The sequence below is a fragment of the Camelus bactrianus genome, chromosome 17 (genome assembly GCF_048773025.1).
Source record: "Camelus bactrianus isolate YW-2024 breed Bactrian camel chromosome 17, ASM4877302v1, whole genome shotgun sequence".
NCBI lineage: Eukaryota > Metazoa > Chordata > Mammalia > Artiodactyla > Camelidae > Camelus > Camelus bactrianus.
The window spans coordinates 45,748,988-45,772,315 of NC_133555.1; the positions used below are offsets into that span (position 1 = coordinate 45,748,988).

General features: G+C 42.3%; 1 protein-coding gene across 5 annotated transcripts in view; it reads left to right on the forward strand.

Moving 5' to 3' along the window:
* The window catches only part of OSBPL10 (oxysterol binding protein like 10), a 350,089-nt gene that overhangs the window by 173,478 nt on the left and 153,283 nt on the right, over window positions 1-23,328 (forward strand). For all 5 annotated transcript variants that reach the window (XM_074345352.1, XM_074345353.1, XM_074345351.1 and 2 more), the window contains one exon: window positions 1,752-1,831. In XM_074345352.1, coding sequence (XP_074201453.1) covers window positions 1,752-1,831 — 80 coding nt within the window. The remainder of the gene's footprint in view (window positions 1-1,751; window positions 1,832-23,328) is intronic.

Consider the following 23,328-nt stretch of genomic DNA (forward strand, 5'->3'; position numbering starts at 1 on the left):
ACAGTCTTCCAACTATGCCCTCATCTCTTCTCCACCCGGGGACTGACAGTGATGGGTCACTTTGCAAAGCCAGACTGAGAGCCTCGTTCCCCCAGCTCGGAGTCCAGTTTTCACTGTTATTTCTGCAAGCTTTCCTACCAAGTGTAGGCTAAACTGAGGCTCCTTTATTATCTATACAAGTCATATTTCAGGATCTATAAAACAATCTCCAAAACTATGAAATAAAAATGCCTACAGTTGGAGAAAGTTCTTCAGTTTAGGGGGAACTGTGGAAAGATTCATGGTCTCTTTTGAGATTCATGTGGTTCGTGTCCCAGCTGCCTAGATTTATACGGTCCTTGGTTTTGCTTTGCTGTTTAGTGCTTAATAAATTATCAGAGCAGAAACAATAGCAGGCGAAAAACTTAATAGCGCTTTCCCCTCCTCTGCCTCTGGTTTATGAAATGACACTGACCCGTACAGAGAAACAGTCCAACCAATTTGACCATCAAGTTACCTCATTTTGCTTTTTAGTTGTAATTCTTATTAAACCCCAAGGTGGTTTTTGTTTTTTTTTTGAGGATAGCTTTAATAGCAAACATAAAAGTTTTATTATCTGCATGAACTAATCACAGGGGCAAAATATAGCTTAAATTTACTACAGTAAAGGCAGGATAAAGGCCTATTTCTGCCTGGTCCTCGGCCCATCCCACGAGGACTTGGGCGTTGGTTTTCTCTTTTTGCATCTCACTACGTGTAGAGTTGAATCTTGATGTCAGTGGATGCACAGTTTTGGGGAATGTTTTTGGTGCAGAGCCTTGGATACTGCCATAAATGGGCAATTCTTCAAGCTTCCTAAGAAAAAACGCTCTTATTTCTGTAAAAATCCTTTTTCTTTGGAAGTGGAGCCCTGGTCTTCTGGTCTAGACCTCCAGATTTCCTCACCTGAAGTTCAAGCTGAAGTTGGGTTTAATTGAAAAATGGCACTTAAGCCCATTTTTATAAACAGTACAGATTAATAGGGTAATCATTCTGGTTTCTGTATAGTCAGCATTTATGCAGTTAATACTAAAATGTTTATGCAGTGAGTTATGTAATTAAATTCATTCAGATTTTATTAGAACCTATTATGTATCCATGATCTTTTAAGAAAATAATTATATATATTTGAGAAATGAGGATGTACTTGGAAGATTGTGACTCTACCAGTGACTTGTACTTTAATGTCTCTTTGAGGGAAACTTGAGGATCTCTAAGGCAGCATTTGGTACCTCGTTCTGTCCAATCGTAAGATGCATTCTTGAGAACACATATTAAAATGGTAATTCAACTGAACACTTACTTTGTGAAGGCTGGTAACTGCACAGTACAGCTCTGGTCGATAACCAGGGCCCTGAAATACTGTACTTTGATCCTCGTATTAGTCATACGTGATAGAGGCATTTAAAAATATTCCTGCTTTCTTTTCCTTGCTGCCTTTTAAGGAAGTAGAAATGACTTTTTCAGAAGAGGTTAAAAAACATGGCAAATTCTTCTTATAACAGACATTTCAGAATATGTTTTTAACGTGGTGTAAGAGGGATTTTTTTGGGTTGAGATTTAGTGGCGTCTGTTTTTTGGTGCAAGTACAACCTGCAATTGCCTTTCCCTCCTTCTGCCACCCTTCAGCCCAGGCCCCCACCTGGGACGTAGAAATAGGTTGGATGTGGGTGTAGAAATAGGTTGGATGTGTTTTGGCACAATTGCTGCAAGCATTTCTTTCTCTCTTTCAGCTGCTGATGCAAAAGAGAAACAGTTCTGGGTGACTCAGCTTCGAGCGTGTGCCAAGTACCACATGGAGATGAATCCTAAGGTGAGTAACCCTGGGGAGGTAGGGGCGGTTGGCAGCTTGGGTGGCTCCCCTGCAGCTCAGTGATCTGTGACTCTGGGGAGGCTGCTTTCCATGTTACTTTTTAAGTTCTCCACCATCAAGGAATTCATCGTCGTCCTGCTACATTTATGCTTAAAGCCGAGAGAAAAGTGGGAGGATTCGCTTGTAGGTAGAGTGAAGAGGCAGGCAGACACTTTATTGGAACTGATCCTGGAAAGATTTCTAGTGCTTTTCGGTGTTGTCCATTTAGGCAGCTGGTAATTGCTCTGCTGAGAAGCTTGAGTTGATGGTTTCATTGTGGTGGCAGAGCAGTTAGGGTCCTTGTTCCTGAAGACTGGTTGTTGTCACTGAGCCTTAAATACAATGAGACTCCTGATTGATTCAACGCTCTGCAAGGAGCTTTCACATCTAAGTGTGTAAAAATGTTCTCAGGTCATTTGGCATCGAAGGATGAATTATTTTCGCCTCGGGATTCATTGTGAGATCTTGGATCAGATGTGATAGGAAGTAGGAGGTTGGCATTTTCATAAATTATTCAGAGGCTTTCCTGTCATGAAAATATAAACAAGTCAGAGAAAGTCAAATACTGTATGCTATTGCTTATATGTGGAATCTGAAAAATAATACAAATGAGTCTATATACAAAACAGAAACAGATGCACAGACATAGAAAACAAATTTATGGTTACCAAACGGGAGAGCGTGGGGGGAGGGACAAGTTAGGGATATGAGATTAACAGACAAACTACTGTACATAAAATAGGTAAGAGACAAGGATTTACTGCGTTGCACAGTATACCCAGTATCTTGTAATAACCTATAATGGAATATAATCTGCAAAAAACCCAAACCACTATGTTGTATGCCTGAAACTAACACAATATATAAACCAACTATACTTCAGTTTTAAAAATATATAGGAAATACTTGCAAAATGACTTTATTCAGAGCAATAAATATTTGTTAAAATGTTCAAAGGGCTGTCCCTTTTATATCATTTGTTCGAAGTTAGTTACAATATCTGATTGCAGTCTTTTTCTGTATTCCATGTATCTGACAGCAAGACCCACACCTAAAACTTCTTAGGACTCTATTTGCTGTGACCTCTGCTGCCTTGCTCAGGGCCGTGGGACACGTCTTGGTTAGTTATTCCTCCCTGTTCTGCCTCTTAAAGACAACTGAGATGATTTCTTCACAATGATTTCATTCACCTTTTTTTTTTTCCCTTTCTGAAGACCTCTTCTCCTTGACTTGCTATGACGCCCCTCTTGATTTGGCCCCAGCAGGATCTGGGTAACTGTAGGTAGGACCCCCCTGCGTCCACTTCTAAAGACTTTTTTCATCTGGCCTCTTATTTTCTAGGAATTTTAGTTGGAGTTTTGGACATTTCATTAGTATCTTATAAACACCTAGGCAAGGCACTATAAAAATATTTTTTCTTTTAAATGTATCTTTTTACTATTTATAAAATAGAACCAAAGGGGATAAAATACAAAGGATGTATCGCCACCTGTTGCCGTATGTGCTCACTGGAGATGAGGGTTCTTAACTGTGCCGGTGCATAAGTCTAACTCATTTAGGCTGTGTTAGTACGGATGTTTTTGTGCATGTATCTGTGTCTCTACACAAATGGGACCCTATCATGCTCACTGTTCTACCTTTTGTTTTCATTTATTAATAGATTTTGGACGTTTTTCCCTATTAGACATATGGGTCTACTACACTCTTTTTAGGGTGGTCTGAGGCTGTTCTAAGGAGTGATGCCAGTGCTTTGTTAAGTCCTTCACTGGTGGACTTAATTTGGTTGCTGTTGTACGTAATGCTATAGTAACCATCTTTGTACATGTATCTTTTGGTACCTCTAGGTGTGTCCCTGTATGAATTTATACCAGTGGGGGAGTACTGGGTCATAGAATATGTCTTCTAAACTTTCACAGACATTGCTCAGTTGTCATCTTAAAAAGTTGCACTGCTTTGTACTTCCATCAGTTCTTTGTGTAGGGGTGTTTTTTTCCTTCTCACTAACCATGGGTCTTATTAACATTCAGTTTTTGGTAGTCTCACGTATAAAAAATGGATTCCCCATTATTTTCGTTTCACTCTAAAACCATAACTGGGACTGACTATGTTTTCAAATATTTATTGGCTACTTGTGTGTTTTTTATGTGAAATGCAAGTTTATATCCTTCACTCATTTTTCTATGATTTCACCTTTCCTCCTTGATTTGCACTAGCTGTGTATGTGTTCATTATGTTTTGTCCTTTGCCTGTCATTTGTACTTTATATATTTTCTCCTAGTAAGTCATTTGTATTTTGACTTTGAATCCATTTTTTTTGCTATGTAGAATATTTAATTTTTGTAGTCAAATTTATGAATATTTTCATTTTCGGTTTTTGATTTGTGTCTTGTTTAGAAAGAGCTTCTCTGCTCCAAAATCATGAAAACCTTCTTCAGTTTTCTTCCAGTGAATTTATAGTTTAATTATCACGTTTAAAACATTGATTCATCTGAAATTTATTCTCAGTGTGAAAATTGCAGTAGGGAAACCAACTTTAAGTGCATCGCTGTTTTGAGGGATCCCTGGAGACAGGGAAAGGTAATGATAGGTACCTAGTGGTCGTAGAACTAGGAGAATTTGAAGATTCTCTGAAGGAAAGTTTGATTTCCTGATGCAGTCTCTGAGTAGCTTCAAGAATACAGATTAATCTACTAATATTCTAACCAAAGAAATAATACTTTGGAAGTTAGGGCCTGTAGGATTCCTTATTTGAGAGCTGGAGAGGAGACTGCTACCATCACTCATTTACAGCATAGCAACTGTGATCAGTTAGGGAATCATAATTTTTCAGTTGTGAACAGGCCTTGTTCAGCAGAATCCTTAAGAAGTCCAAGTCTGCTCAGGCAGAAGTAAGCAGTGAAAATTAAGTCGGGCTTAAAGTGCATATAAACTTGATACCCGGTTAACCGTAGGATGGCTGCTGAATTTTCATCGAAGTTGTTAGGAACCCAAGCTAAGCCTTCTCCCTGTGGTCTTTCTAATTCTCTCTCAGCCGGCAGATCCCTCCCCAGTAGATTGTAGAGAATATTCTCCTTCCAGCTGCTTGGAATCTTACCTTTAAAAGGCGTTTTGTTTAAAATCCGGTGTTCCTGGAACAAATACTAGGCAGATGAATTAGGGTTATCATTCCAACTCACCTTGGTGAGAATTGCGGAATAACTGACTTCCAGATAGAATGCCGAAGCTACAAAGGGCTTTAAAAAAGATGACCAGTGGTTCCCAAACCCAGACCTGCCTCTGTCAGCCTCTAATGAGGTTTTCCCCAGTCTAGCAGTGAAATGAGAAAAACAAGGAGGGAATTGTTCCCAAAGACACCTTTATTCAATATAAAGCACTGCCCTTGATTCAGAAATCACATTGCCTTGCTTTTGGAGGGTTAAAACAGTCTTTTTATTGTAGAAGATGGTAGGATATTTGTTGATCAATCGGTTGCCTTTAAAAAAATTTCAGGTTTATTGAGTTATAATTTACAGAAAGTAAAATTTAGTTCTTTTAAGTGTGAAGTTCATTGAGTCTTGACAAATGTATACAGTCTTGAAATCACCACCATCACAATTCTGCCATCCCCTAAGTTTCCCTCGTTACCCTCTTATGGTCAGTCCCTCCCCATCCCGCACAGCCCTTGGCAACCGCTGATCAATTTTCCGTCTCTAGTTTTGCACTTTGTAGAATGTTCTAAAAATGGAATTATACAACCTCTCACATCAGGTTTCCTTCAATTAGCATAATGCTTCTGAATTTCATCCATGCTGTTGTATCAGCGGTTGATTCTTTTTAACTTGTGCTGCTTTAGTGTGTGGTACTTTTTAATATTTTTATCTCCAGAAAAAATCAAAAGTGATTCCCAGTTAACTCCCCAATTCTGAAATTGGTTCTCAGCTTTAAAATTCCTGAGTCAATTTGCGATCAAAAACAATTTTCATTGGCCTTTGAAATCTGAAGGTCTGGGTATGAATCCAGCCCTCTTTGGTTTACACATGAGGATGCTCCAGCCAGGAGAGTGGTGGTGCAGACTTGAACTGAGATCTCCTGGTTTCTCGTTCTTACCCACAGACATCAATCTGGCTGCCTTGTTCTTCCCTCCATGGGTGATGGGGTCCCTTTTAGGACACAGTCTGCTTCTAGATGGACAGAAATTGTCAAATAACAGGGAATCCTCCCCCCTTTTTTTTGATGTTACACAGGTTCATTCTGTGGCCTCTAGTGTTGTCTGAGGCCTAGTTGTGAGGGTGTGGGGTAGGAAGCCAACTTTCCCTGAAAAGGCAAACAATAACAAAACAAGCACACTACTCTTAATGAAGTGAAAAAAATTTGAGAAGTAGTGAGCATTGCATTGATTGGGGAAGTGTTCAGAGAGAGCTGTAAGGCACCTTCCTCAGGAGAATGTTACTTGTGTCTGACTTTGAAAATATCAAAAATGAGGAGTGAGTGTCCTATTGTTTTTATCAAGGTGTTAGGAAACTCCTAGGATAGGAAATGGTGTTATGAGAGCTATGATGAGCACTGGGGATGAGAAAGGAACTGGCCAATTGATGGAGGTAATAGTTCATCCTAATATGGGAGTGACCCTCCCCTGGGTCAACGGTTACTCTTCCAGCTGTCCTATGAGGTAGGCAGTTTTATCTCCACTTCTACAAGTTAGAAAACTGAGGCCCACTGAACTGAAACGATGGGCTTGAAGTCACACACGCAGTTCATGAGTGACTGAGCTGGATGACGGGCCGGGTTGCTGCAAATGCGCCGTCTACCATCCTGCTTTCCTGGCAGAAGCTGATTGGAAGGTTCATCATGGTTCTTAACCCCCTGGTACATGGAGGGTCAGCTCTGTAATAGAATGCCTGCAATTTTTATGCAGTCAAGGGAACCCTCCTCTGATCTTTTATTTTTATTTTTTTAAGGGAGGTCCTGGGGATTGAACCCAGGACCTTGTGCATGCTAAGCATGTGCTCTACCACTGAGCTATACCCACCCACCCCTCCAGTCTTTTAAATTGATACTGATTCCAAAATTTTCTTCAGTGAGTTTGCTTGGAAGTAATGTTGGCCTTTTGTACCTATTTGGGGGGAGGTAAGTTTTTTGTGCAAGGTAAGCATTTTGGGCCCACAAATTTTGAATTCACAGCGTGTGCGGATGAAGCAGATATGTGTTTCAAGGACATTCTGGTTTAGAAGAAATGCTGTGGGGTGCAGAGTGAGGGGACCTCTACTGAAACCCCTCTCTGCCCACTGTGTGTCGAGCACACCTGCACGGGTCACTTTTAGTCTTTCTGATCCTCTGTCCTCATCTTGGAAATGGTGACAGCCACTACCTGCTAAGGTTGTCTGATGGCTCAAGCAGAATGATGCAGGTGAAAGCCAGCTGCCGACATGAGGCACGTGGAGGAGGTGGGGGCTGAGCCGAAAAGCTCTGACTTCAGTAAGACTGCTGCCTGGAGTCCAGCATCTAGGCTGTCCTGGGTATTTTGACAAACTCCTCCAGGAAGACAAGTGTGCCTTTTGATCCATTTGTGGGCATGTGTCTGCTTTTGAATAGGCTCCATTCTTTCCTAAGGCCATGCAGAGAACTCCGGGTCATCTACAATCAGCAGAAGTCAGTATTGGGGTGGGGTGGGGAGTTGGAGGAATTTAGGAATAACACTGTTTCCAGGTTACTTCTGACCTCTGTGCAAAGTGGGATAATGAGGACAATAGTCAAATAATTAGAAAGCGTTTAAAGGACATTCAGGTTTTGAAGATTTTAGTTTTATTAGCTTTCGTCCTGATCAATTATGAGAATTTTTAAAGGCTAACTTTGATGAAAATTTACTGTATTTTAAATATTGTTTTGACTTTTTTCATCCAGACACGGAAGGTGGCTTCACTGGTAGGGGTGACTTGTATACAAAATTCACTAGTCTGTTCTGATGCTAATTGGGTTTTAGTACCACCTCACCTGACTTGCAGCCCTAAAGGACGAGTGTGCGACATGAGATACTGATTATCACTGCCTTGGGAAGTCCAGTCTCCAACCAGCAAGACGAAGGGGAGAGTAGGTGTGGGGGTCAAATGCTGGGGAGGCTCAGAGCTTCCCTTCCTGCTCAGCTGCCTCTTCTGACTGGCATCCCCATCCCCACCACAAACATACTCTGGTATGAGTTGACTGCTGACAGCTTGTGAAGGTGTTTTTTTTCTTTCTCTAATGGAAGTAGCATTATCTTTGTAAAATTGTGGCTATTACATATACATAGTGCAAAACATTCAGAAGATAGGAAAGTGTAAAGAAGGAAAAAAATCACCCTGAATCCCAGCCCTAGACCTAGTCCCTGATGTACATTTGGGTGTATATCCTTGCAGACCCTTTTCTATGTTGATAAATAGGAGAACACGTGATGACATGTGGCGGGGCCATCCTTCCCGTATTTTCCGATTGTGCACGGAAAACACGTTTGTTCTCATGAGACGTTCACCTCTCCAGAGGATGGACTCTGAGACCAGGCTCTAGCCATGCCCCTACTCTCTGTTCACAATGACTGTGTGAGGGTAAGATCTGTAACCTGTGTCTCGGAACGTTTCTAGGATCTCCCTTTTGTTTTATCTTCCAGGCAGCTGCCTGCTGTTCCTTCTCCATCACTTCTCATCCCTTGTTCCTCTCCTGCTCTTGTTTAGATCCAGATAGGAAGTTAAGGAAACAAGGGAAGTCTTTCCTGCTGGTTGACCCACCTAACAACATGGAAAAATGTAGTTTTCTTTTAATTATATCTTTGGGGAAGCTAAGTAAGGAAAAGTAGGTATTTGGGGCATTTGAAATAGTTTGCAATATTCATTGTATTGGAAATCCTTTTTCTGGGCTCACAGGCCTGGCTCCAGGGATCCGGTTTCCTACCTGATACCCTGAGCAAACCCCGATGACCACATTCACTTAGGAAGACAGTAGTTCCCAGGGAATATTGTCTGTGTAGTGTTTGAAGACACTGAGGTTAGATCAGGTTGGTGTGTGTTTAGGACTCCTAGTCTTTGCTAGGTAATTCTAAGTTACAATGCAAATTTCAGGTACAGTCTTATGCAGATTTGGTCATGGAGGAATACGACTGTCTCATACAGGATTTTAAATTCATGATAAGTCTTAGAAGGTCTTGAATGAGCATTGAAGGCTGCTGCTTTTCAGGGAGTGTTTGTATAAATATTCATGCTGGAAGCTGCCCAAATCACAAGTATTTTTCTTTTTTCCTTTTTTTTTCATCCCCTAGAATGATAGTTGGTTTTTAGTTCATGTGAGGCTTCATGGTAGGAGAGCGCCATCTCCTCTGTGGGGGCTGGGGTCTGGCAGCCCCAGGAGTGGACGAGGCATCTTCTCTCCCCTTGCAGCCCCGAGGAAGCTAATATCCATCTTACACTCACCCCTGTGACAGCTGGCACTGGTGATACAGCTCCTAACTCACATCCCCTGCTTTTGTCTCCACATCTGGTCTACCTCCTCCTTCCCAGCGATGCAGGGGTTCCATGAGGGCCATTAGACGGTGAGAAAGGAGGCTGAAGGGTGATGAGCTGGCCTGGCCCCTTTGGCCCGGGAAAGCATGCTCTGTGGGTGACTTCTTTCTCTCTCATGGGCTCTGTGCTTCGTCGAGTGCACAGGAGAAGGTGGGCTGGCGACTCTACCCCTGGAAGCCACATTGCCAGGTGTAGGGGACCCTGTTGGGGGACATCTGGAGACTTTATCTGGGGAGGTGTGGGGGATGTGTGCACTATTTCTGGGGAATTAGAAGATTAGTCTGTTGCAGGGAGAGGAGGGTATGAGTGGGGAATTCTGTCTGTGTGTTAAATCCACAGCCTTGTGTGAGGAGTGAGGAGATTTGAAGCTGCTGTTCATTTCTCCCAGGAGATGAGGTTTCTAATGACAAATGACTACAACTGTCCTGACTTTCTGCTGCCCCGGGGTGTGAGCCAGAGGGCGCTGGAGGGGTGCTTTGATATCTTGGCTAGGATGTGTCACAACAGGAAGCACCTGCTTGCTGAGACTAACCCCGTGGCATTTGTAGAATCTGAAACCATGTGGTTATAATAAGGGACTTCAGATGTCATCCAATCCCGGCCCCACTGCATCCCACTATCTGCACAAAATGAAGAAAGGTAGGCTGATTTTCCTCAAAACATGACTCCATTTTATTCACCTGGAGGCGTCACTGTGGGTACCTCAGTGAGTGCGTGTTAGCATTTGGGGAGTAATCTGACAAATGGCATTGAACACCTCTCTTTTATGACTAAGCAAATTTGAGGCCCCTCAGAATAGTTTGGAACAGCTCAGAAGTAATGGAATGATGAAAGAGTGGGAAGGGCTCCTGGACTCCCTCTGTTCCACACATTTAAAGGACAGTAGATGGGGGGAATAGGACAAGAGGTCAGTCCTAAAACTGTGTGGTGCAATATGGAGGCCTCAAGTCATGTGAGGCTATTGAAATTTAAATTGTTTGAAATTACATTAAATTTGAAATTCAGTTTCTCAGTCACACTTAGCCACATTTCAGTAGCCATGCTTGACTGATGGCCGCAGTATTGGATGGCACAGGGACAGGACATTCCCATTGTCACAGAAGGGCTGATAAAGTTTCAATTATGACTTTATGGTATCTAAGGAGGAACTTACCAATGTCCAGTTTGATCTCCTCTTGTGCTGTGGACAGTGTTTTGCTTTTTTTAAATCTGAAAATGTTGACTGTGACCCTTGCCCCCCACCAGACCCTGCTATCCTTCCTTCCCTGTTCCCATAGCATCCTTCCTGTCAGGACTTATGGTCTACCCCACAGCCTTGGCATTGACTGTTCCGATCACTCTCACTTCTCCCGTGGCCCCATCTGTGCAAAGGGACACTGACTTGCCTCATCTGAAGGCAGGAACTGGTGTTCTCGTGTGGTCATGTTCCACTGAGTGCTCAATGCAGCTGTTTGTCAAGGAAAGTAGTTTGAGCTTTTGGGAGGAGAGAGAGGAGCAAGGAGGGGTTGCTGAGGGTGCTGCTCTTTGGTTTAAACCGACTTCACTAGCACCCACCTCCTGACACAAAGTCCAGAGCTTTTGCCTTGGCGAAGGCCGCCCAAAATGTTTCAGGTCCGGTTTCTTCCCCTGCATCCTCACCCTCAGGCACCCCAAGTTCCAGACACGTGGCTCCCCCCTGCACATAGTGTATGTTCCTGGTTCCATGCTGTTCCCTGGGCTAGGAATTCCTTTCCTTCTCCAATCTTCTGTGGCAAATACCCACGTGGTCTTCAAGGTTCCTACAATTCTCTGATGCCTTCTTGATCTGCCTGCTCAGAGTGGACCTTCTCTCTTCTGTGCTCCCATTTATACCAGCACTCAGTGTGTTACAGTGCTTCTCATGGTGCGTGTGTGCGTGCGTGTGCTTGTGCTTACATCAGCCTTCAGGGTTGACTGTGTCCTTAACGCCCAGGAATGCAGGAAATCATAGTTGCTTCTTCCATACCTGCCACTGTCATGACAAGTCGTGGTGCGTACAAAGCACTTAGTGCACCTGAGGCCCTGAATAAATGTCCACCCTGCTTCCTCTTCTCCCTCCTGCCTGTTAACGTGTATTAGGAACGGTAGTATTCGTAGTGGTGGTGGTACTGGATTTGGGTTCCCTACACTATATCTGAGTTATCATAATTTAATTTTCCTTGAATAGTATTGTATTTTATATTACACCCAGTATTTGAGGATTCTTTCTATGTATGGATAGCGATGAGCTTCCTGTAGCTGAAATCAATCAGTAGTAACTTTCAAACAAAATGTGTCTTTTTTCTAAGAGAAAAGAACGTAAGTCAAAAGGAACATATTTGGGGGAAAAGAAAATAATAATGACATCTGTCAACATGTTTGTATGTGGTGGGTGCTAAGAGAAGTGCTCTTCTTAGATTATCTTACGTATTTCTCTTAACAGCTGTAGGAGGCAGGTACAGTGTTACTGCATTTTATAGGTGAGGACAGGTGATATTCTGGCTCACGGTCACATAGCTAGCAAGGGCTGCCATCTTTAAAAAAGATTTGAGATGTAATTCACAATAACATTTACCCTTTAAAAGTGTACCGTTCCGTGGTTTTTAGCATATTCACAAGTTATGCAGCCATCATCACTATCTCATCCCAGAATATTTTATCACCCCTAAAAGAAACCCCCCTGGGCCCATTACCAGTCATTATTCTTTCTCCACCCACCCTCTCTCCCAGTCCCTGCCAACCACAAACCACTGTCTCCAAAGATTGGCCTATTCTGGACATTTCATTGGGTATGTGGGTCTTTTGTGTCTGGCTTATTTCACTCAGCATAATGTTTTTGAGCTTCCTCCATGTTGGAGCAGGAATCAGTACTCATTCCCTTTTTATGGCTGAATAATATTCCACTGTGTGGATGTGTCACATTTTTAAATCCATTCATCACTTGATGGATATTTGGCTTGTTTTCACTTTTTGGTTATTATGAATAATGCTGCTGTGAACATCTGTGCGTAAGTTTTTGTGTAAATGTTTTTGTTTCTTTTGGGTAGGAGTGGAATTGCCAGGTCACGTGGTTACTCTGTTTAATTCTTTTCCTTTTTTTTAATTGAAGTATAATTGGTTTACAATGTTGTGTCAGTTTCTGGTGTTTGGCATACTGTTTCAGTCATACATATCTATACATATATTCCTTTTCATGTTCTTTTTTATTATAGGTTATTACAAGATACTGAATATAGTTCTCTGTGCTATACAGTATAAACTTGTTGTTCATCTATTTTATATATAGTAGTATGTATCTGCAAATCTTGAACTCCCAATTTGTCCCTTCCTACCCCCTTCCCCCTACCAGTAACCATAAGCTTGTTTTCTGTGTCTGTTTCTGTTTTGTAAATAAGTTCATTTGTGTCTTTTTTTTTTTTTTAGATTACACATATAAGTGATATTGTATGGTATTTTTCTTTCTCTTTCTGGCTTACTTCACTTAGAATGACGATCTCCAGGTTCATCCATGTTGATGCAAATAGTATTATTTCATTCTTTTTTTATAGCTGAGTAGTATTCCATTGTGTGTGTGTATGCGCGCGCGCGCGCACACCCCCCCCACACCAACTTCTTTATCCAGTCACCTGTCAATGGACATTTAGATGGCTTATCCATGTCTTAGCTATTGTAAATCATGCTGCTGTGAACACTGAGGTGCATATATCTTTTTGAATTAGTCTCCTCTGGATATATGCCTGGGAGTAAGATTGCTGGATCATAGGGTAAGTCTATTTTTAGTTTTTTGAAGAATCTCCATACTGTTCTCCATAGTGGCTGCACCAAACTTATGTTTAATTTTTTGAAGAGCTGTCACACTCTTTTCCAAAGCTGGTGCACCATTTTACATTCCCAGTGTATGTGGGTTCCAGTTTCACTACATCTCGTCAACACTTGATCTTGTCAGTGTTTTATTGTAGCCATCCTAGTGGGTATGAAGTTGTATTTCATTGTGGTTTTGGTCTGCATTTCCCTAGTAACTAATGATGTTGGGCATCTCTTCATGTGCTTATTAGCCATTCATATATCTTCTTTGGAAAAATGTCTACTTCAATCCTTCGTCATTATTTATCTGTTTACTTTTAATTGTTGAATTGTGAGAATTCTTTATATATTCTGGATACTAGACACTTACCAGATACATGATTAGCAAATACTTACTTCCATTCTGTGGCTTGTCTTTTCATTTTTCTCATCTTTTTTGACATAAGCAAACATTTTGAGAACAAATTGGCATCAGGTATAGTGGAGGAGTAGCGATTGGAGTCACAGGACCTGGTTTCTGTCTGTGCTTGGACCACTCACAGTGACTAACTCGTCTTGTAAGCTAGAGTAACTGAATCTTTTTTAACGTCAGTTCTCACCTCTGTAAATTGGGCAAAATAGTGGCATCAACCATGCAGGATGGTTTTTAGGATTAAATGACATTAAGCACTTCACAAATATCAGTTATTTTTGTAACACGAACGCTTCCAGCTCTGCTAGAACATCTGTGTTGACGGGGAACTTGGTTGTAGAGCTAGGCTCTACCTGAAGATGGGTCACTCAGGAGCAGAGTCTCCAAACCTCCTCCAAAACCTGCTTGCAATGACTCTTCCCTGAAAAAATTTGGTAGACTGTCCAAAGGATTATATTCCTCGTGCGTATAATCCAGACGTAACCAGTTTGGCATTGTTCCTATTGTGTGGTTTTGTGGTGAGTGGCTCCAAACTCACTTTCTGAGGCTGTGGGGTGAATGTCCCACTGGTTCAAAACCAGTCCTGTGTAGTGCCCCTTGGGACAAGTTACTCTCTGAGCCTCAGTGCCTCGTCTATGAAATGGGAACAACAGGTTTTTGGGGTTTTTTTGTTTTGTTTTGAAGTGAAAGCAGGTTTATTTGGAGAGATACACATTCCATAGGCAGAATGTGGTCTGTCTCAGAAGGGAGAGTGGCCCAGGGTGTGAGGATGGTTAGTTTTTATGGACGGGGTACCTTCAAAAGCTAACAGTGGGAGGATGACAATGGTTGTTGATGGGAAGATTGAACTGTGGGTTGTGGTGAGGATTCAGTGAGATCATGTCTGCTGTGATCTTCCTGTAGGACCAGACGCTGAGTTAGCGTCTATAAAGAGTTGGGCTTCCAGGGGGATTGGGCCTCAAGGCGGTGGTCTCCTGGGAGATGGCCAGGACCAGACTGCCCGAGACTGTACGCAGGGTTCATGACATGGGCTTGTTCTGATAAATGAGTCTGTCAAACAATCAGAAGAGAAATATTTTACCTCTTTAAATAGGCAACATTAAAATAGATGGAAAATTTAAGGAAGTAAAAGGGATGGGGAAGGCGTACCATGGTAGAACCAATGAACCAATCAAAACAAACAAAAAACAGAGCAAGTGGAGATACACAACCCACACAGTCTTCGGAAGGACACACAAAGGGCTTGTAACAGTGGCTGCCCCTGGGAGGGAAGGGAACTGGGGACTTAGGGTTGAAAGAAACTAGGGATTTAGATGTACCCTTTGATACTACTGGAAAATTTTATGTTAGACCAATATGTGTTGTAGTTACTCAAATGGTGAAAATTTAAATTTGTAAAATATTTTCTTAAAAAGCAGAGCTGAGGCCATTTGGCTAACTGCTGTGCTCTCCTGGGCCACTGTGAAGTTGGTCCTTTATCTGCAGACGGGAGCTCTTTACCAGACAGCCACTGATTAACCTGCGCCTCCTCACGTTCTCGCTTTGAAAGTCTTAAAACCAAATGCCCTTGAAGATACTCAGTAATTCCAGATTTCTGCCAATTCAGATTAGGCTTCTATTCTTGTTTCTCTGAATTGATTTTATTTGATATGGTTTGAAGTTTTTAAAGTTTAATGCTCTTTGGGGGAAGTGCTCCTTTTCTCCCCTTATTTGAAGTTTTTATTTTAAAAAAGTTTAATTTTTTTATTAAAGTGTAGTTGATTTACAGTGTTAGTTTCAGGTGTACAGCAGAGTGATCCAGTTATCCATACATATATATACACACACACACATACTTTGAGTCTTTTCCATTATAGCTTATGACAAGAAATTGAATGTAGTTCACTGTGCTATACAAAAGTTCCTTATTGTTTATCTGTTTTATACATAGTAGTTGTATCTGTTGATCCCAACCCTTTACTTGAACTGCAGAGGGATGAGGATGATCTTGGGTAGCCCCCTCCTCAGCTGAAGCTTTCAGTGTCAGGGTGGTTGGCTGATGAGCATCAGACTCCCTCCGGGTGTGGGGTTCTGTGAGCAGAGCTTCTCCACTGGAGGATGAAGGGGGTTCATGCTTCCTACCTGAAAAGGTTTTTAGAAATCTCAAAAGATTCAAATAGCTTAAAAATGTTGTATTTCTTTCCTCAAATTGCTGGGTAAAAAGCAAGATAAACTGCATCTCCCATTGAGACCTTGAAGTAGGAGGTACCCCAAGGCTAGAAGCAGAGCCTCACGAGGGTCCTGTCTGTGTCCTTCAGTAGCAGGTCTTTGGGGGAGTCGAATACTATGGGTTTAAGCTTGATAAACTACCAGGAAGTAGAGTTGGACAAGCTTATCTGAGGATTTACTCTGCTTGGCTCTGTCTTCCCATTTTCTGCTGCTGGGCAGTTTGACTTTCATGTTGTCTTAAGCTCAGTGCCGTTTTTCTTTTAGAATTGTTCACACACAATTACCTTTTGGGTACTAAAACTACGTGTAAAACATCACCCTCCTAAACACACCATCAAATTAAGTAAATAAAACACAATTTAAGGACAGCTTTTATTAAAACGATAAAGTTTAGGGTGTTTTTTATTGTCTTAATAAAGTGCAGCAATTTTGCATACCTTCTTGAGCATAATTTTAAAATTAGGCTGCCTGCCTCTCCTGAGAGGAAAGTAGTGCTACTAAGGAGGATGACCTTAGGTCAAGGGGGCCTTCAGATTAAACATTATTAGGAAAAAAAATTTTTTTAGGGAAAAATAAGCGTGCAGTTTTGATTCAGTTGAACTAATGTATTCTGGCATTCATCTGCATGTAAACAGAGCTCTGTCCTAGAATAATGGTGGAGTTGCTGTTTCTGTCTAAAATATTGGTGGGTGGTTTTATGTTGATCGGCCTCTGGGAGAAGTTTTGATTTGAGGCAGGATAGACAACCCTTTGTCTGAGGACATCTCCTACACATTATCGCAGGTTAAGTATGAATGAAGATGCTGAAGATGGGAGAATCCATGCATAAAGCTGGACTCAGTGGTTGATGGTCTGGTCCCTGTTTTGCTGACTTAGGGAGAGAAGCTTAGAAGGAGGCCATCTTGGGAAGAGTGTTCAACAAATACTGAATGTGTGTGTTGTGGTGTTCTGGTTCTGGGGTTACAATGGTTCCATGGAGAGTGGCCACGTGGAGCTCACGCTTTTGGAGGGGAGACAGTCAACAAACAGATAGGTATTAGGTCAGGTAGCCATAGTTTCTAGAAGAAAAAGCCAGAGGGATCCTAGAAAACAACTGAGGATTTTAAGATATCCCTACTCAAAAATATATCCCATGTACTCTGTAGTCTTTAAAAATGCCAGTGTCTTAAAGATCAGGAAGGCTGTGGAAATCAGATTAAATGACTAGAGACATGACAACTAAATACAATACCTGACCTTGAACTGGATTTGACTTTGTATTGGCAAAATTAGATTATGCACCGTGGGTTAGCTAAGGGTAGCTGATAACTGTTTTGTGGTTATGGAAGAAAATATCCTTGTTTTTAGGAAAGACCCACTGCAGTAGTTAATACCTAAGGCAAAAGGCCATGATAACATGTAACTTCACTCAAATGGTTTAGGAAAAAAAATTTTTTTGGTGGGGGGAAGTAAATAAGTTTATTTATTAATGGAGGTACTAGGGATTGAACCCAGGACCTTGTGCATACTAAGCATGTGCTCTACCACTGAGCTATGCCCACCCCCAGGAAAATTTTTATGTATATTATGATTATACTTGTGTGTGTGTTTGTAGGGGTGAAGGAGGGAGAGGAGAGGGAACAACTGATAAAACGTGGGATAAAGTGGTAATTGCTGAAACTAAGTAAAGGGTATATAAAAGTTTTTTTTTTTCAACTTTCTGTAAGTTTCCAATTATTTCCATGTAAAAAGTTTTTAAAAAATCACGTATAGCCTAACATTTTTAAAAACAAGGTCCTATTTTTTAAAAAAATACAAATATTCCTTGGGAGAAATACCCTATAAATCATTTATATATTTAGGGAAAGTACTTATTTACTTGCTATTATCTAGCTGAGACTAACCACCAAGGAATTCATTGGTTTGGTTTTCTGAGAGTTAAAGAGATTTTGGAGAAAAGAGAAGTTTTAGGGTCATTGCAGTCAGACTAACGTGGAGACTTGGTTAGAATACTTGGCCTTGGAGAGCAGGGAGGACAAGTGATGGAAGATGGAGATTTACAAAGGAAGGTGGGCTAAGCCAGTGATAAATTACCCTGACTGAATTTGACGACCTGTCTAGCCCCTTCTATATGTATCTTTGGCATTTATCTTTAAAAAAAAAAACAAAACAAAACTGGAGTATAGTCCAGTTTACAGTGTTGTGTCAATTTCTGGTGTACAGCATAATGTTTCTCATACATAGATTCCTTTTCATGTTCTAAAAGCACCTTTATTTAGATATAATTTACATATGAACGAAGGCTGTTGATGACCAAAAATAAAAATATTTTATATAAATATATAAAATTATTATGCCAGTTGCTATCAAAATGTTAGGTACAGTGGTAAGTAAGTACTTTAATAGACATTATTTCATTGAATCCTTCCGAGACTCTTACAAGGTAGTTTTAGTTTCCTGATAAGAGAACGAGAATAATAAAACCCTGAGAGATTGTAAATAACTACACACATACCTGGGAAGGGGCTGAGTTTTGAACGCAGGTCTCTGATACTCGGAAGCCAGAGGACGGGGCTGCCTTGCCATGTCTGGGACCCCTGATGCAGGGATCGGGCAGGGAAGGTGAGCAGAGACTCTATATGTCTCTGGTACCTTGGAACAGAACATGGGGGCACTTCTGAAATGTGGAAGAAGTAAATTGATACTTCTCGGCCCAGGAAGTGAAGAAAGAGCTCGTAAGCAATAGATCATGAATATGTCAGTGCAGGAAAACGAAAATATTTGGGAAGTTAGTGGAGCAGTTGTGGGTTAGTAGCCATGGAGTTGGTTTTGGGCTGGATAATCTGTCCCATCCATCCATCCATCCATCTGCCCATCAGTATCCATCGATACCCATCCACTTACCCCTGCCTATTGGAGTTGTGTCCTCAAGGTGACGGACCCTGATGATGAGTTTTTGGTTCTGCCAGGCACCTGCATCCCCCAACCTCTCTTGACCGTGCTGCAGATTTGATGATCCTGTTTCTTTACCACGAACTTTATCCCTATCACCTTCTACTCTCAGCTGCTTTTACAGCCCCCTGCGGACTCCTCAACACCTACCCTCAACAACCTGGAGAGGTTGTCAAGAAGCCCACTGGAGTTAACATACAGGGACATTTTCAGTGGAACCCTGAGTTCCATTAGGAGGTTGGCATCCACCTTCCAGATCTTTCTTCTCTCTGAACCCTCCTTGGCCAGGTCAGCAGCTGGAAAAATTTGCTGATGCCTGATACCTGTACTTAGGATATTTATTTTTCATTCATCTTGGCAGCTTCTCTTAATGGCATCTTTTTATCCCTCTTCAGCTGTGCTACTTGGCAGACTTGCATCCCTCTTTGGATTGAAACGTTCTTTTGTGCACTGGACAGCGGGCATTTATAAACTGCCTACAGAGTTCAGTACGCTCTCCCTGCTGCTCTCTTTTACCGCTTACAGCATAGAAGCTCTGTTTCTAGACCCTCATCATGTATTGAGGTGAAAAACAAGAACAACAGGAAACTCCTTTTGACCAATGGAAATAGTTTGTTCAAATGCCAGTAAAACATGTTCTCCTTTCATGATACTAATGATAAATGGTGCACTCTAGTTCCTGAGTTCCTTCTGCACAAATCACCTGATAGCAGGGTTTGCGGCCTCGGCATTGTTGACATCTTCGGCTGGATAATAGAATTCTCTGCTGTGAGGATGGTCCTGAGCATTACAGAACACTCAGCAGCATCCCTGGCCACTGCCACTAGATGCTAGTAGCCACCTCCTCCCAGTGACACCCCCTAAATTCTGCTGACTCTGCAAATGCTTCTTAGCCAGGGAGGGAAGCAAAATTACCCCTGGTGGAGAACTGCTGCCTTGTGTAATTCTCACAATAATCCTGTTAGGTAGGTATCGTCTCCATTTCACAAATGAGGAAACAGAGGTTAAATGATCAGGAAAGTTAAATAGCCACAGATCTAGGACAGGACAGAGGTGAGACCTGAAGCCGCCCCCCATGTTTGCCTCTTCATGTGATGCTCTTTTGTACCCGCAGCTGCTGGGAAATTGTGCTTCAGGGGACAGGGAGTGGCCAGGCCAGTGGGGTTGCTGTGCAGCTGAGCCTTTGCTCTTGGGGGAGGCCCCTTTCTCCTGCCGGGGTGAGACAGCCCATCCATCACCACTTGAGTCTCCTGGGCTTCTCCCTCAACGAGGGATGCAGAGTGTAACTGAGAGATTTTAGCAGCGGAACCAGAATGCGCTCGCAGTCCTGCTGCACCAAGCCATGGAAGGGAGGTCCCCAGACCCAGCCATGGAATGCAGGGGACCCCATACTTTGCAGCCTTGGACCCCCTTTGCCAGGAGGCTGCACAAATTTGAGAAGACCTAGGGGCACCCCTGGCCTGTGTTGCTGTTGAAGAAGTGATCGGGTGTTTCTGAAGTTTTATTTCTGCATATGTGCTGTGCTGCACTGATGGGTGGAGGAGAGGTGGAGAGAATGTTCACTGGAGGCCGAGGCTTGACAGCCAGTGTGGGAGCTGGGCTGAGTTCTGGCCAGGGGATCTGGGGACCCCCGGATGGGCTGCAGCCACTCAGCCACTGTGAGGACCCACAGCAGTGCATCCTCCTGCCTCATCAGGCTGTGGGCAGAGGCAGAGAGAGGGTCTTGCCAGCTCCCCCACCCCTGGTGATCAAAGGTAAGTGGAGTCCTGAGAACTGGGGAGTGGGGTTGAGGGGCTCGTTTACTCACGGCTCCCCTTCATGTCTCTCCGACCAAAGAAGAAGTGCTTCTGCCCTGGGATGGTATGGTCATAGGCGCCTGGGGCACCGGGAGTTCTGCACATTTTGAAGCCATAAGTGGTCTTTCCCCCAGGAGAATGCACAGTCCAGAACAGCTGGACTTCAAGGGATGTCTGTTGAGAATCTGATTTTTGAAATAGGAGAGTCCTAGAGTTGTCTTTGAAATAAGAAAACAAACTCCTGTCTCATCTTTTGTGAAGACGTTCTGCAGCGTTAGCTCCTGACCTTAGAAAACTGATTTGATTTGCTGGCTTTTGAAGCCAGCTCGAGTCATTGTATTGTTAGTGCTTCCTCTCATCATCTCAAGTATCAAACGATACCCAGACACACCAGCGAGTGGGTGCAGCTCAGGACCGAGTTGGGAGACTGGAGTGTTTTGGTAGTTCTGCCATCGGCTTTGACCTTGAGCTGTTTGCTTTCTTTTGCACCCAAGTTTCATACTCTTTTTTTTTTTTTTTTTAATTGACATGTAGTCAGTTTACAATGTCGTGTTAATTTCTGGTGCACAGTGTAGTGATTCAGTTATACACATATATATTTTCATATTCTTTTTTATTATAGGCTATTATAAGATACTGAATATAGTTCCCTGTGCTGTACAGTAAGACCTTGCTGTTGATCTGTTTTATATATAGTAGTTCGCATCTGCAAATCCCGAACTCCCACTTTATTCCTCCACCCCCACCCTGAACCACAAGTTTGTTTTCTATGTCTTTGAGTCTGTTTCTGTTTTGTAAATAAGTTCGTCTCATTTTTTTAAGATTCCACACATAACTGATATCATATGGTATTTGTCTTTCTCTGTCTGACTTCCTTGACTTAGTATGGTAATCTCTAGTTCCATCCATGTTGCTGCAAATGGCACTGTTTTATTCTAAGTTTCATATTCTGTAGAGTAGGTGGAGCCCACCCCCTACCCTGTGCATTTTGCAGAGATACTGCAAGATAAGTAAATGACTGCTTTTAGAGAGGCTTAATTAAAGTAACTATTAATATCATAATTATGATGATGATGAATAGTATAATTGCCAGTTTTTTGTGCTCAGAGTGCTGGGAGGGTACACCGGGGATGCTCTGCTGTGGACCTCCCTGTGTTTTTGTGGGAAGAGAAGGAAGAACATTTCTCTCTGTTTCTCCCTCACACTTACTTTAATTCGATAGTGTACATAAAGGAGAGTTTTGATTTGCTCTTTTATATTTTTGGAAGCTCTTTGCTGCCCCCTCACTCTTGGCCCCTCCATTCTGTTCCCGTCCCCCAAAGTCACCATTTTAGGCACTGTTTTCAACAAGACAGGGACATGAGGCTGGCCATATTTTATAAATTGTTTTGAATATTATAAAGTTTTTGTATTGTTTTGTTTGTATTTTTCATGATAGTCTTCTTTCCACGCCTGTGTGTGTGTGTGTGTGTGTGAGAGAGAATCTGCCTTTAAAAAAAAGAGGAGGATATAGCTCAGTGGTAGAGAACATGCTTACCATGCACGAGGTCCTGGGTTCAATCCTCATGACCTCCATTTAAAAATTAAAAAAAAAAACCCCACTTTAAAAAGGGAAAAAAACAAATTAGCTTCATGGTGTGTAATGGAATGCATGTATCCTGATTCTCTTAATAATCTCTTGGGTGGTCATTTTTGGGGTGCATAATAGACCCTTGAAGTAGATAAAGTCCTTGTTTATCTATGGTATGACGCAGTAAATCCAGTGAGATCTAGAGTAGGGGATCTCCTGGTCTTGGCTCTGTGTGCTTGGAGTTAATCACTCAGCTTCTCTGGGCCTCAGTTTTCCTATTAAAAAGAGATTTGGGCTAGAATATAGTCTCAGATCCTATCCAGCTTTAAATGTTGTAAACTCATCCTCAGAACTTGTATACTAGTTATCTATTGCTGTGTAACAGGTAAACAGCTTACAATTTAATGTCTGAAAACCACAACCATTTATTTAGCTTATAGTTATGCTGGGCATTTCTTCTTGTCTGAGCTGGGCTCAGTTGATGTCGTTCGGGCTTGTTTATGGGTCTGCAGTCAGTTACTGGGTGGGTTGGGCCTTGTATTCCTAGATGGCCTCACTCATATGTCTGGTGGTTGGCTGGCTGTTGGCTGGGCAGTTAGGGTGGTGGTCAAAGAACTACATGTTTCTCATCCTCCAGCAGGCCACCCTGGGTCCATTTGCATGTGGCTGGGCAGGGTTCCCAAAGTAGCAAGAACAGAAGCTTAAAAGTGCCCTTGTACCCTAGGTGTGGGACTGGCACAGCATTGCATTCATAGGTGAGAGCAAGTCACAGGGCCAAGCAGATCTGGGAGGAGGGGAGATAGACCCCAACTCCTGTTGGCAACAGCCAAGTATTGGGGCTGTTTTTACAGTCTTAACGTCCTATGAACTGAACCTTTGCATAGCAGTTAAAGACTGTAGAAAAGGGGGAAGCTGAACACAGAGATTTCAAGGACTTCTTCCAGTCAGTGTTGTGTTCTTAATGTAAGAACAACAAACAAAACAAAGAAAGAAGCAAACAAACCCTTCTTTGGAGTACTGCTGTGTATATGCTAGAGACTTTCCCCAGCCCCGTTACTGAGTCCAAGCTTGTGCTGCTTACCACATGACAGGCCAGTAAATCGAGAAATGAGTTGTTGAGGCAAGGAATAGTTACTTTATTTGGAAAACCAGCAGACTAAAATGATGGTGGCCTAGTGTCCCAAGAACCATCTTCCCCAAGTTAGAATTCAGGCTTCTTTTATACTAAAAGGGGG